The sequence below is a fragment of the Barbus barbus genome (assembly GCF_936440315.1).
Source record: "Barbus barbus genome assembly, chromosome: 3".
Lineage (NCBI taxonomy): Eukaryota > Metazoa > Chordata > Actinopteri > Cypriniformes > Cyprinidae > Barbus > Barbus barbus.
The window spans coordinates 23,585,135-23,601,071 of NC_136731.1; the positions used below are offsets into that span (position 1 = coordinate 23,585,135).

At 37.0% G+C, this 15,937-nt stretch overlaps 1 protein-coding gene across 9 annotated transcripts in view; it reads left to right on the plus strand.

The window, feature by feature from the left end:
• Positions 1-15,937, plus strand: part of nfixb (nuclear factor I/Xb) — a 210,890-nt gene that overhangs the window by 75,957 nt on the left and 118,996 nt on the right. For 4 of the 9 annotated variants that reach the window (XM_079397987.1, XM_079397988.1, XM_079397982.1 and 1 more), the window contains exon 1: positions 224-348. The exons of the other annotated variants lie outside the window; for them this stretch is intronic. In XM_079397987.1, coding sequence (XP_079254113.1) covers positions 322-348 — 27 coding nt within the window. In that variant the 5' untranslated portion in view covers positions 224-321. Of the gene's footprint in view, positions 1-223; positions 349-15,937 lie in introns of those variants that run through there. 9 annotated transcript variants of the gene reach the window in all.

Consider the following 15,937-nt stretch of genomic DNA (forward strand, 5'->3'; position numbering starts at 1 on the left):
AAATGTAGAAGTTACCACGAGGCATATTTTTCCTCTACATTACTACGCTATACTGTGTAGCTAAGTCTTACCTTATCTAGAGTTCACACAAGCATTTACACTCACTGAGACGCATATCCGACTCATAAGACGCTTGTTCGGTAAGAGAGAGAGCGAGAGAGAGAGAGGAGAGGAGAGAGAGAAAGTTTTTCTCCTCGCAAAACTTTGTGCAAGCTTTCACTTTCCGCCGCTTTAGGCGGAGTTACAGCAGCGTGCAGTGAGCGAGAGCGGGACGGCAATGCCACTTCCATCCCGCTTCAGTCACGCATCTCACATATAAGCATGTACTCTCCATACTGCCTCACACAGGTAAAGCCTTCCTTATTCTTCTGCTTGATTGATTCGCGTTCGCGTCTGTCAGCTGCTCCCCTCGACCGCGGGACTGTTTGTGTTGTGCTGGAGCGCGCGTTTGGTGGCAAGTCTCCAGCTGACCTTCTTTACGCGATTTCAGTGAGCATGGTTAGGGCAGAAAATGGCGCTTCGCTGGAAATCGATTTAATATAAAAGGAGTGCCGGGGAAGAGGAGCGGATATGTATAGATAGACGTTGAACTGCGAGTTTAGCGCTTCGTGTTGTTTTTTTTCACTTCGTCCCACTCTGAATAGCTTCATTTGGAGAGATTGTAAGATGCGCGCGGGCTTTGGAAAGTCCAATGTTTAACGCTGTTGCTGTGAGAGTTTTGAACTTGATCGGTTCGCCGAAATGTCAAAGGTCGCCAGCATTTCCCCAAAACGCCAGTTTGCCAGCTTTTCTGATCTGAACTCACGAATGCTTGTGCATATTGTGCTTTTTTTTAAATGCAAACTTTGAAAATTGCATTTTTAAAAGCATTAAATGTATGCGTTGTTATTGAGAAATTAGTGAAATACAGTTGGAGACATTTTGGGGTTGTAACTTGGTTTAAATGCATCTCGTGTAAAATCTGAATGATTTCTAATGTAAATCTGAAAGTTTCTGTTTATACATAAGTTACTGTTTCTTGAAGTGGTTACAAACATATATTGCAAATGGTTGATTCATGTTCAAATTTTAATAGGAAATTATTTGCAGTAATTTATTGTAGTTTATTAGTTGTTTTGTGCATTTTTTGACTATTAAAAGTAAAGTATTTAGATGCATGTTTATACTGTAGGTGTATTTTGTGTCTTTTGCCACATCATGTGGGGCAGTCAACTGTTTTAGGGGTCACTTTGTTTCTCTAGCATGAAAAAGTTTGCCATAAATTGTTTTAAGATAGCAAACTTTTACAAAATGTATTAGTTTGATTTATTTAATACTTTTGTGTATTTTTTTAACTTTTAAAAGTCTGTTCAGTTTTTGTGCATGCACTTATACAAAAAATATACATATGCACGCACGCGCACACACACTCACACTCACACACACACACGCACAGCTAACATGCTTTTTAAAGACTCTCATGTAAACTCTGAGAAACTGTTTCTTTTTTTTTTACTGAGAAACAGAACAGCTTTCAAAACTGGTGTTTTCAGATTTGCTGCTTCAATCATGTTGGAAACCAAGAGAAATTCTCATTCCTTACATGTGTTTCTAAACTCACAATCGTTAGTGCAGAGTTGAACAGGGCTGAACGCCATTTTCCCTGGTTTCTAGAGATTCTTTGTCTTCAGCGATATAGCTGGCTCTAATTCCCGATTGTTCCTGAGGTTGTCCTGCATGAGTTAGTGCAGTCTCTCTGTCATATGCTGCAATTGTTTATATTTCTGCCATGGTGGACAGTTGGCTTGCGCTGCGTGTGTCATGTGTAATTTATTACTGAGTTTTACAGTGGTTCTATTAAAACAATTTTACTTCCATGCCCCACCGCAGGCTTGAAGAACCAGGGAGCGTGTGTTTTTCTTTGGGCATGCAAGCGCCGGCCTGTTTCCCATTTAAAATACAATAGTTACTGTGCACAGCCATGCTCCTTAATTGATAAAAGCGGAGCAATTTGAACAAGGAATTATTCTGTGATTTAATGGACATGTTGAGTCTGAAAAGGACGTCAATAAATGTATGGCCTTATATCAGTATTCTTTTGAGAGTAAATGTATGTTTATGTACAGGCACTGTATGTCTGGTATGATATGTGCACATTACTGTAGTGTAGGTGGTTTCTTAGTAAACGGACTGCAACATTTATCTCTTGCACTGAATCATACCTGTGTCTGCTACAGAGAAAACAACGGTACTGGGTCAGTCGCAACTGGAAATGCAAATATGCGATATTATTATTATATTACTGGATGACTTCAAGCTTTTATTGGCTCGATTAAGGGCTTTAGAGCAGAAAAAGTGACATTTTGTAATTTATTATTTTATCAGTTATTAATTTATTTTATAATAAATGGCTTTATATTAAATAGTAATTTATTAAATAATTATTAATGATTCTATTTTTATTTATTATATTATAAATGGGTTGGCCATTTAATTCTATCTATCTATCTATCTATCTATCTATCTATCTATCTATCTATCTATCTATCTATCTATCTATCTATCTATCTATCTATCTATCTATCTATCTATCTATCTATCTATCTGATATATTGGTCTTTGTTTCTTGCATTAATTAAAAACAATTCAGAGTTTGAAGCAGTTTCAATGTACTTCTATCAGTATTTGAATAAAAGGTGTTTTGGATATGGTGAATCTTTGCGCTGCGAGAGGAGAGTGAGCGAGTCTGTGCTGTGTGTGAGGTTTGCGCTTGAATTTTGTAGCTTTGCGTCTGACAAATAGATTTACATTTTGGCTTGTTTGGTGGCTGTGAATAATTAAAGCAGGCCTAGAAGGTCATTAGTGATATTAAATGTATATAAAAAGGTGGAACGAGTTACTGAACAAAGCTTTTTCTGAGTGAACAAGTGCCGTGAGGAGTTTTGGGACTGGTGCAATGCACTGGCTATAGATCAGGTGGATCAGATGCTGTTCAAGATCTGAATGTACTTTAATTGATGTAGGCCTAAACAAATGGCAAAAAAATAAAAAATATTACTTTGTTTAAAATGGCAGAAAGTAACATTTATGTCACAGCTACCTATTTATTTACATTTTACTGCCTAAAAGTTTAAATTGCTACTTACTAGAGTCATTGTAAGGAAAATGCTTTAATACTTGCTTTCTTTTTTTAACTTTTTTATTCAAATGACCGTAATGAATTAAATTCATTTGCTTCCTGCTGGAAATGAGGGTTGACATCAAAAATTGTATCTAATTATGTACTTGTGTTTTGTATAATTAAGGAGAGAGAGTGTATGTGTTAGAGAGAGAGAGATTATCACATACAGCTGCAGGGTCACACCTGCCTGTTTTAAGCCTGGGTGGATGTGCAGCTCACTCTCAGTCATTAACACTCCTGGATATTTCAGTATCTGAATTCAGAAACATTCAACCCCAGTCAAGAGTACGCCGCACATTAGATATAATGGTTTGCATGCAGTTGTACACACATAAATAAATAAATATATATACCGGTGGTCAAAAGTTTGGAATAATTAAATTTTTGAAAAGAAATGTTGCTGCTGAAAATTCAGCTTTGCATGACAGGAATAAATTACATTTTAAAATATAGTGAAGTAGAAAACAGTTATTTTATGTTGTTATAATATTTCTCAGTTTTACTGTTATTGCTGGATTTTGTTATGAGAGATATATTTTATATATTTTATTGTTTGTTTGTTTTTGCTGAATTTAAAAATGAAAATTTAAAACAATTAATTGGCCAGTCAATAATCAAACATTTTCAGCCAATACCAAAAATAAATAGTCACAAAATGGCCAAATCAAGCAAAGTATTAATTTGGACATTTTAATATAATTTCATTTTTGAAACCAGTTATTGTAGTTCAACTTGGTTTGAAGAAAATCAGAATACCTCACTTCAATTAACTTGCAACTTGACTTCAATCAGCTTTTTAATTAACCAGTCATTATGACTAGCAGACGTGACTTTTATGAATCCTCAGGATTTGATTCGCAGCCAGTTTTATGACCACTATGGATCTTACAAAAACCGGATGTGAATTTCACAGGGCTGAAGAGAAACCGTTTGTATCTCGCTTCAGAAAACTTTAATCAGTAGCGAAGACTATCTGCACATATTCGGCCCAATAACAATCTCGGCTGAGATGGATGAGGCCGATCAGCCATGACAGGCTTAACTTTCTCCCAAACCTGACTTAGTCACTCTAGAGTCGCTCTAGATGCTCCGGTTTATCTTGCTCCCTGGGCCTGGAAAATGAGTTGGAACAGCTGCTCTTGGGATTAAAATCTGATGGAGCCGCAGTCTGAGTAATATTGCTGATTTTAACACCTTTATCATCTTTCACTTTCTGATTCACTCACAGGCAACTGTGTCTTTAAGCTTGGATTCTTTCTTGTTCGTTTGTTCACTTGTCCTTCTTTTTCTAATTCTAAAGCTCAAATGGTTTTATCACAGGATTAAGGAGCGTTGCAGGACCACCGTTAGGGGCCAGTTGTCCATTACGCTCTTAGCCTTTCTAAGACACCAGTGACTGTTTAAATGCATTCAATAAATCATATTTAGAAAAAAAAAGTATTAACATGCATTTTTGGACTTTTTATCATTCTTTAAGGCAAAAGTCTGCATATCCAAGTGCAGGAGCAAACAATGCAAATAATTGCTTTTTGCAGATCTATGTAAATACCATAATAATACCATGCCATAATACCATAATAACAGTAATAATATGTATATGAATATGATAATCATTTAATAGCTTGATATTACCATCTGAACACTATGGTCACTATTTCTTAATATATGTATGTATATGTATATGTGTAAAAGGAATATTTGATGAATTATTATTTTGCAGTGCTGGACCCTTGATTTACACTGCAAAAAAAAAATCCCAAAAAAGATTATTAGAGTAAAAGAAAATACTATTTCAGTGTTTCTGCTTCAAATTTACATTTAATTCAATGTGTTACTTGCCATTTGTTCATATTAATTGTGAAATTTACACTGTAAAAAATGTTGAAGTAGAGTAATGTATGTTTTGCAAGAAAATACAATTTCAGTCTTTCTACTTCAAAATGTCATGTTACTTGCTGTTTCTTTGTGAAATTTACTAGCAATATCTTTGTGAAAATGGTTTCTACACCCACATGTTTACAGTGATTTTCACTTACAAAAAATTCTAAATTGATAAATTGCTGTTCGATGATCAAAGATTTTGTTCCGCATTGAAATTCTCAGTCGGAACACGGGAGTGACGGGAGGACAACTAGTTGATCTTGCGTTTCACTTCAGAGGACCGTGGCGGTATTGTGCGTTCAGGTGATAGGCAGTCTGCTGGTGAAACCAGTCTCCCGTTTGACCAAATGGTGTCCAGTGGCATTGAGTCGAGCTGGTCTCATGCATGGCACAGAGACGGGATGGTTGCAATGCCAGACGGGCACAGGGACGCTCTGTTCCTTTTACTTATTCAGTCTCACGGGGTGTCAGCTGTGTCCCCTAGCTGACTGTCAAAGCTCCCGTTCACCCGCCGTACGGTCAACAATAATAAAAGACCACTAGCAAAGACATTCCATAGCGGTGTTCAGAGACTGCAGGATCATATCGGTTTCAGTTCCCTTAGGTGCACTTACAATGTTAGTTAAAGTTTTATACAGTTTGTCATTTAGGTCATCATGACCATTTTTCATGCTCTTTTTGGATTAAATATTTTTTTCTGTGCCTTTAAATGTAGAGAATTGAAACCAATGAATGAATTTAATTTTTTCAAGTAAATGAATAATCTCATCATTAACTTGACATTCGTCTTACGTTGTACACAAAAGGAGGTTTAGCTGAATGTTTCAGCTGCAATTTTTAACAAAACAAAAAAAAGCAGAGTGAGAGAAAGCAAAGAATGAAGTCTGTCAAACAAAAAAGGGGATCTTAAAAGTCTATGCACCAAAAAAAAAAAAAGCAATAATACAGTAAAACTTCTATGCGAAATCTGTAAATGCAAATGAGATTTAGAGCTTTTATAGAAGGGAACATTTTCAGCAAATAAATTTATCATATGACTAGGGCTGGGTATCGAGTTCGATACTTTTTAGGCACTGACCGAATTGCCTCGATACCACCGAGTATCGAAAAACGTCTTGTCGTTCGGTACCAAATTTCGATACCTAAAGGGTTAATCTCATTAACGTCAGTGAGCCAATAAGCCTGCAGCACTAGGTGTGTTTGACTAGAAGTGACGCGGTGCTGATTGATCAGTGTTTGACCTCCGCGAGAGCGTTTCGAAAGCGTACGGAGCAGTCTGCTCTCTATATCGCGCAGTTTCGCTTACTTCACACAGACTGAAGCTCGCGTGACATTTCAGCGTCTGCCGTCTCACTAAATGAGGACATAAACACATGAGAGTCACTTCATCAGCATTTTACCATTTGATTCGAGTAAAACTTGCGTCATATCATATACACACAGAACTGTAAAGGTATTCCCGGAAACCCGTCAAAATAAAAGTTCGGTTTAACTTGGAAGACACTGCGGCAGAAATAAATTAATATTGTTCAGCAGACAGTACATACTGCTACTACTAGACTACTATTACAATTATTAAAACTCTTATTTTTTAATTAATGATCACACAACATTTGTTCCATGTTTTAATTTTAATAGTAACATTTTGTTTGCCAAAATAAATAAATAAATAAAGTTTTATTTTCAATAATTTAAAAGAAAAATGAAATTAATGTTTTATGCCTTCATTTGAAAACCAGATACAGAACACAGAATTTCTGAAAACATTTCATAAGGCTGTTTTAAGAATAAATCTGAATAAACTAAGTAGTTTTTATGCATTCAAATAATTAGACATACTACAACATAGAATTTAATAACAATAAAACATATTGTGAAAGAAAATAAAACATCCACTTATGAAAGTGGATAAAGATGTTAAATTTCTTGAAGTCTTTAACAACCTCGAATAAATGAATAGAAATGATGATTCTGTCTGAGCTATGCGTTTTAAAACGAGCACGCACTAGTGCAAACTGAAAACTATTTGAGCTTTATTAAAATTATTTGTACCGATTTATTGTGTTGGCTATATTTTGTTCCTTTGTGCAGTGGCTCAGGAGATGAGTCTGAGTCTGTATACATGTCAACAAGCTGAAAAAAATAAAACCAAAGTTTTTTGAGATAATGTAATCTTGTTAAAACTGTTTTCATAAAATTGGTATCGAAAAAAGTATCGTTCAGGAACCAGTATCGAACTCAAGGTATCGATATCGAACATTTTTGAACGATACCCAGCCCTACAGAAGACTTCAAATTTAAGACACAAGTCATATATGGACTCTTTTTGAGGTGCTTTGTTTGCGACATACTACTGTACAAAGTGCGGGGAGAAATGTTCATCCCATTTTTTAGAGCAGCAGTCCATTCATATGGATTTTTTTTATGATCGATTCATAAACTTTTAACTTTTCTCCTCTAAATATATTGCCTTTATTTAGTTTTTGAGCATTTTTGCTGTGAAAATGTAGATGTCATATGTATTTGGGTTTTTGAGATCAGAAATCCAATAAAATCAGATGTTTTTGCAGTTTAGTTTCAACAAATGGCCTGAGAAGCCTGAAAAGTGTATTTACATGTCATACTATTTTATTCCAAAAAAAGATAAAAAAAACCAAGGAAAATGTGATTTTTATTTTTTTTTTGTTATATAATCCCTCTGAAGTTATTGCCACTTATCACATACTCTCTCAACTCATGCAGAAGTGCTTTCAGAAGTCATTTCCTTGCTGTTTTTACACAAAAAGATCCTTCAAACGAGCACGTCAAGGTTTATAGAGAGACAATCACAGGAGGAAATTTTCAGTCCATAATAATAAATGTCAAAGAGCTGTTTTATTGTGCCGTTCACTATATTAGGTGGTGGGAAACACAAAGCTGTCCTGATGATCAAATGCATGCTGGCACGGAAGAGGACGGCCTAGAATAAAGTACCTAGTTTTTATCTTGAGCTTTAATGCAGAAAGGCCCAAACCAGTCGGCTCTCATCTACTATCTGCACAGCTGTCCCAGTATCTGTGGAGAATGGATTCCTACTGCCATTGCCATGGGAGTCTCCAGCCAAAAGAATAGGAGGATATCCAGTGTGTGTGTGTGTGTGTGTGTGTGTGTCCTCCTCCCCTTCCCTTCGCTCATGTCACTCCTGGCATGGATTAGACCTTGGCAGCGGCCTGGCAGTGCCCGTAGCTCTGCTGTGGCTCTGTGCTTGCTGATATGTTGTGCAGTTGGGATGGCAACGGGACACACACTCGAACGCAAATTACATAATTTAGCTCGCATATACATAAGCCATGAAATGTAGGTTTTGTACGGTCGGCTAACGTATGGTTGGAGCCGATCAAAACCATCTTTGTGAAAATCGAGAAGGCCTCAGTCCATCAAACAGAACGAAAGGGTTCCCATAGCAGCTGTTTGACGGCTTGGAATAAAGATGGAGTGATCGCTATCTTGCATTGTGCATTGCGTATGTGCGCAAGATCCATTTGCAACAGAAACGGTCGAAATTCTTAAAAATAAAAGTTCTTTTTAGGATTCATAAAACCTTTCCATTTTTCAAAATGGAAAAGGTTCTTTAGAATGTTCAAATGTTCTAAAGAAAAAATGGTTCTTTTGAGAACGGTTCACTTGGCTTGTTTTAAAGACTATGTCAAGGTTCCAAAAATGTTTCTTCTGCGGCATTGTTGTGAAATATATATTTATATTTCTAAGAGTGTATGGTGTGTGTTTGGTGTGTATGGTGTGTGTTTGGTGTGTGTTTCGGACTCCCCTATGAGGAGTTTGCTGGATTTATGGTTGCATCGGATGGCTATGCCAGCGTTGGCATGGGTTGGGTTCATGGTGTTGCTAGGCAAAATTTCCCGCTCTGGCTTTGCGCTCCATTGGTTCCATCTTTGTCTGAGCAGATCAGTTTCTCTTTGTTTTACTTTGTTTTTGTTAAAGTGCCACTCCATGACGGACCACAGCGGGACGGATCAAACGCCTTGGACATGTTAGACCTGCATGCTTATTATGAGACGCAGCCGGAGGTCAAGGCCATATGACCTTGTTGAGGGACACTATAAAAGCGTGAAGCAGTTCTAAAATGCACTGATCCTAATATAGACCATGCACACCAGTCAAAAAGAGTGGGTGATATGACCAAAATGTATTGCAATAATTGTAATAATTAATTATTTCTAATTTGACTATTAATTATTAAGAATTTTATTTTAATAATAATTGAATTTTATTAAATATTATTTTATTAATGTATTATAAATGCATTTAGGCTATATTAAATCATTATTGATGATTAAATAATTATTAATTATTATTTTATTTATTTTACTAGGGCTAATATCAATTGTTATAAGTGTTTTCCAAAGGAAAAATACTCAGTCTCTTTTGATTGTTTTATCACATTTCAAATATCAATCTAGCTATCTTTTTTTTTATCCATCCATCAAAACTTTAAGGTTTATTGCGTTTCTAGTAAAAGTTATATGATTTTTAATAAAAATTCTACCTTAGAATGGCTTTGAATTGCAATTCTGCATCCTATTTGCTACCCCAATTGAAATTCAGATAATTGCTCAAATCAAATTAAATTGAAATTTAAAAGGTATTGTCAATTTTGTTCTGAATTAGCACAACTCCAGTAGACAGATTTTCACCGTTGCACATTATATAACTCCGATTCCATTGTTTCTCTTAGTTTCCATCCTCTATTTTGCATCTTTTTATCAATGAACAACACATTTAAAACACTCCACCCTCATGCATAATACATTTGGACACACAAGCACACGTGTGCGCACCCTCGCACCTGCACTCACTTAAGCGCCTGAGACGCAGGCGTGCATTCTTTGCTCAGCCGTGTAAAATCTGGTGGTGTGGGTGCATGCGAGAAGACGCTGCCACGTGTGCCAGATCCTCACCTGACTCTTAACCCATATGGCCTCCACAACCTCTGACAGTCAACCTGCATCACATTAGCACATTTCCTCTCAACCTGGCCACGCCTAGCACCGCACATGTGCGTCACACCTTCCCGGCAGCGACAGCTGTGATTGGCTGTTTATTGTTTAGGTTGTCAAGGAATATGATTGGCTAGAGCTGATTTAGATTTCCTGAAGAGTTCCAGATTTCTTTCTCTTTTTTTTTTTGTGCTGTGAATAAGAAGAAAAGTCCCAAATGAGATATTGTTTGTATCCCAACTGTTTCTCCTAGATGGCAATGTGATTTAATTTATCATGCAATAATTCAGTCTTTTCCCAGTGAAATCCTGTTTTTCATGTTTTCTTGCTGAATGTCAAATAAAGGAAGAAAAATGAGTTGCGAATGGCATTTCATATCAAGATTCACTGACTTTTTTTATGTCCCTTGCTTCTTACATATTTATTTCCAAGAATAAGATCCCAGTACTCCCACATGGATTTTCTAGAGTCTCACGTTTATGCTATTCATATCAATGTCATTCATGTACTTTAAAATTGATTGTAGATGTTAGCAATTGTCAATTTTTTTTATCTAATTTTATTTCTTCCATGGAACTGTAGGAGAAGCATCTGAGACAAAAAGTCTGTTTCCACCTCAACATTCTCACCTAAAGGCATGATTGTGAGAAATAAAATGTCAGTTGTGAGTAATAAAGTTCTAATTATGAGATAGAAAGTCACAATTACAAGAAATTAAGTTGCAACTGTGAGGATGGTTTTTAAAATAAAGTCTCAATGTGAGAAATATAATCACAATTGTTATTAAAAAAGTTGCATTTGAAAAAATGTAAATCTAAATTGTGAGAAATTAAGTCCCAATTATGAGATAGAAAGTTGCAGTTACAAGAAATTAAGTTGCAATTGTTAGAAATTATATTTAAATAAAGTCTCAATGTGAGAAATGAGTTGCATTTTAAATCATTAAAATCTAAATTGTGAGAAATTCAGTTAACAATATGAGATAGGAAGTCACAGTAAGTTACAATTTTGAGAAATAAAATTACTTTTTTTAAGAAGAAATAAAGTTTCAATTCAAGTCTCGGTGTCAAATAGCGCAAATGTGAGAAATTAAGTTGCAACGGAAAAACTAAAGTCTAAATAGTGAAAAATTGCAATTATGAGATAAAATGCAAGAAATAAGGTTGCAATTATGAAAAAAAAGTCTAAATGTGAAAAATGGTCACAATTGTGAGAATATATAGTCACATTTACTTTTTTTTTTTTTTGTCTGCGGTAGAAACAAGCTTTCATATAAATGTGCTTAAATGCAGTAAAAAAGCAGTAAAACCTTTGGTGCAAAGAGTTTCAGAAAGTAAGTTTGTGACCTCTGACAAGCTACAGTCATAAACTCTCATCTCAGATTAGATTATTGAGCCCAAAATATCATTAACTAAAACATAAACGTTGTGCACATTTCACCCTGAGGTATTTCTCCAGCGTGTGAGAGCGACCGAGAGCGAGCGTCTCATGAGTTAACCGTGCAGCCAGAGATGCTTTTCCTGTCTTGGGGGTTGGTGGGTCTGGATGCGCGAGAGGAAAGCTGTGTGTCTCTCTCTCTCTCTCTCTCTCTCTCTTTTCTTTTCCAGAGTCTGTCAAAAGTCGCTGCGCGGCAACCCGAACAATCTGCGCACAAATGTTTCCAAACTGCGTGAAAACAGAAAGCGGCAGCGAGGGCAGATCGTAAACAACCGTGTGTGGAGTGTTACTCGCGGCCACATGGTATGGCCTGGCATGCTGTTTAGCCAACCAGTCCTGCAAGGAATCGCTGCCTGTTGCTGGCGGGACAAAGTGTGGCAGCTCTCGTCGCCCATTTCTGAGCGAGCAAAAAGTTGGCCAACCTCCAGCGGTGGAAAATCTATACACGGTTGCATAATATAGCATATCTTTACCTTGCATGAACCCCGAGGAGGCCTGGCAGCTGTGAGCAAACAGAGCGAGCAAGGGAGGGAGGGTGTGTGTGTGTCTGTGTCTGTGTGTGTGTTTGCGCGGACAGGATTCCTGTGAGCGTCTGCTGGCAGTGGTAGCAGGCCACAGGCTGCAGGGCTTTTTCTCACAGGGCCTATGTAGGGTAGAATAAATGCAATGAAGGTTGCCGCCCTGCACCACTATGACATTATGCAGCTCTACCAAATCAACAATCAAACCAAATCATCTGTCTCAAGTTTTGCAGAAGCATCTTACGACCGAAATTCGTGCAGTCTCATACCTTCCATGCGAGGTCAGCTGAAATTTTTGGATAGTAGTTTTAAGTTTATACATAAAAAAAAAAAAAAAAAAGACTTTCATTTGGTGAGCTGAAATGGCTATGTTCATTAAATTAAGCCCACTCCATTAAAAACACATGCTGCAGTGTGAGTTTTTATTGAACTGGCCACATCTCACAGGAAGCTGGATTGGAAATTGAATGAGAATGACCAGAAAATGAATCTACTGAATTGAAATTGAAAGAAATTCAACACAGGTGATCCATTCTGGGAAATAAATTGTTCTTCCACACTGGTGCATAAAAGTTTATTAATTTAATTTAATTAAAGGGGTCATACTGTATGAAGCGATTTTCTTTGTCTTTGGAGGGTTACAAAGTGTTCATTTATATATAAGAATATAAGATCATTAAAGTTACAAAGTCTCAAAAGATATTTATAAAAAGTTTATAAAACTTAAGACTCGTCCACACCTTCCTAAAATGCCTCATTCAAACACGCCCCCACATTTCTACGTCACTGTGTGGGAAGATTTGCATAACACCGCCCAAATGTTTGCGCAAAGAAAGAAGGCGTAACTTTTATTCTCGCTGTAGTATTATCGCGGCCACCACCATGTTGTGGAGACACTGTGTGTTTCCAAATATGGTAAGGGGCGTAACATTTCCGTCATACACTTGAGGTATTCGGTCAATCACAACGCACTAGATTGATGGCCAATCAGAGCACACCTCACTTTTCAGAACGATGAGCTTTGTAAAAATGTACACGTCTCAGAAAGGTGTGGTAAAAAGGAGCTATTTTATTTGAAATTTGAACTTTTTATTTAGACTTTTGAATGGACCTTTTGTGACTAGGGTCAGTTAGTAGCCACCTATATGTAAAATTTTAGCAACTACCTAGCAATGCCATAATGACCACCTAGCAACACCCTAACAACATACAAAACCACCTAGCAACACCCTAACACAGGAATATCCCAGCAACGGCATAAGCCCATAACACTAATGTCATGCTATGCACTTTTTCACAAATTTTATATAAATATTCTTCATTTATTTTATTTCATTTTATATTTATAGATATTGAAAGAGTGACCAAGCTATATTTGTAGACTTTTAGACAAGACACTGTCATGCTAGCAACTTTTGCAGAAATTTCAGTCACATATTCTTCAGAAGGGTAAAAATTATATATACTATGTAAATATCTATAAATATATTGATGTATACACATATATGATTAAATATCATTTAAATTCAAATTTATTTAGGTGGCATTTAAAATATTCAAACAAGGCTTCTTTTAGTTATATTAATTTCTTTGAGTCTCACTCGATTTTAAAGGGATCATTCACCTAAAAATAAAAATTGTCATTAATTGCTCACCCTGTAAGATCTTTATTCATCTTCTGAACACAAATTAAGATATTTTTTATGAAATCTGAGAGCTTTCTGACCCTGCATAGACAGCGACGCAACTACCACATTCAAAGCCCAGAAAGGTGGTAAGGACTTCATTAAAATAGTCCATGTGACATCAGTGGTTCAACCGTGAAATTATGAACTATCCCTTTAATTCTACTTCTTTACATTTGAATATTAGAATTGCAATTCTGCATTCTGTTTGCTTCTGCAAGTTCAGTGTTGGGTTCTCACATTTTAACGCATTTAAGATTTCAAAATCGCATTAAATTGAGCTTACATAGTAGCATTTGCATTTGTGCACATAGTGTTATATGTAATGCACCCAAAAGAACATACAGACTTTATAGTTTGGTGCACATTTGTGAATGAGCTGCTCTGGGACAGATTCGTTTAATGTCCCTCTACATATCATCTGGAATAGGATATGGACTGAGCTCAAGTTAGCTCATGATTTCGCATTTGTGGCTCCCTGTCGGCAATGGAGTGTGTGTTAGACTAATCACGGCTCCTCGCTTCAAACAGCTCAGGTAAAAACGCTCTGTTCCCCATCTGACCATTTCCCTCAAAGATAACCAGATGCCCAGCTGTTTTTATCCCTGTTTTGGTTCATCTCTTTATGAACAATGTCTTTCTCATATGACCGTACTTTGTGGCGTTTTCCCTGTTTTGTCTTAAAATTTTAATGGGAAGAGGCTCCTGGGATCCAGCAGTAACCTCACCTCGACTCACCGATCCTCCTGGCGGGCTTTGGCCGGTTTCAAGAAAAATACAAACGAAATACAAATTGTGCGGTGGCGTAATGCGGAATGACATTTACCATGTGCCTTGACTTACACAAACAAAGAGAAGATGGGCCGTCCAAGAAAAGTTCCATATCTCCTTCCTTACATTCGCTTTTGTTTGCTTTCATATGTCATTTTTTTATTTCCATACTAAAGTTAGAATGGCTTTGGCCGGAGCTCCGCCAGCCTCGCAGAAGCCAGGAAGTCTTTTGAACCCTTTTGCTCGAGTCCCATGGCCAAGTGTGCGGTTGAATTAGCCCCAAGACGACATATAAAATAATCTGAGAACTGCAAACAACAGACATTTTAGGATTTCTAAGGTTATCGTATCCTCGTTTGACCTAAACTCAGAGATTATGTTATTCCAACTGGGTGCTTTTCTTTACACGTGTAGCTGAATTTAAACAAACCAGTGAGTGAGTGAGTGAGAGTGTGTGTGTGTGTGTGTGTGTGTGTGTGTGTGTGTGTGTGTGTAACTCGTATTGCACCATTTGGGGTCCAGACATGACTGATTGTATGTTTTGTTGAAGAGAGGTGTGCTGTTACTTTTCTATATGTTCGAATGTTTGATTTTCACCTGGTCAGTGCTAAAATAAATAAATAAAAATTTCATATGCGCAACTGAGTCTACAGCATCTGTAGACTTTTAGGGTTGTTTGCCTTTCACTGGTGAACATACTAGCATCTACCTAGCAACACCTTAGTAACCACCTAAAACACTTTAACAACCACCTAGCACTGCCCTACCAACATTTAGAGCACTTTAGCAGCTACCTAGCAACCCCATACTAAACACCCAGAACACCTTAGCAACCATCACCCTAACCCTAGCAACCAAATAGAACATTTTACAACCACCTAGAACATTTTAGTAACTACTAGCAATGGCATGGTAACCACCAAGAACACTTTAGTAATCACCTAGGAACCACTTAGAACATTAGCCTACAGCAACTACCTAGCAGCACCCTTGTAACCAATTAGAACAATTTACAGCCACCTAGGGGATTCTAGCAACTACCTAACAACATCATCGTAACCACCCAGAACATTTCAACAACCACCTAAAAGCATTCTACTAACTGGCATAGTAACAACCAATAACACAATAGCAATCACTTAGAACATTATAGCGACACCCTAACAACCATTTAGAACATTTTACAGCCACATAGAACATTCTAGCAACTGCCTAAGAACAACATAGTAACCACCAGAAGTCCAGAACACTTTAGCATTCACCGAGCAACCACCAAGAACATTCTAGCAACACCATAACCATTCAGAACAGCCAACACCCTAGCAACCATTTAGAACATTTTACAGCCACATAGAACATTCTAGCAACTCATTAACAATGCCATAGTAACCACCCAGAACATTAGAATGCCTTAAAATGCCCTAGCAATCATGCAGAATGCCCTAGCAACCGTGTTAGCACCATAACACTCTAGCATCACATGAGAGT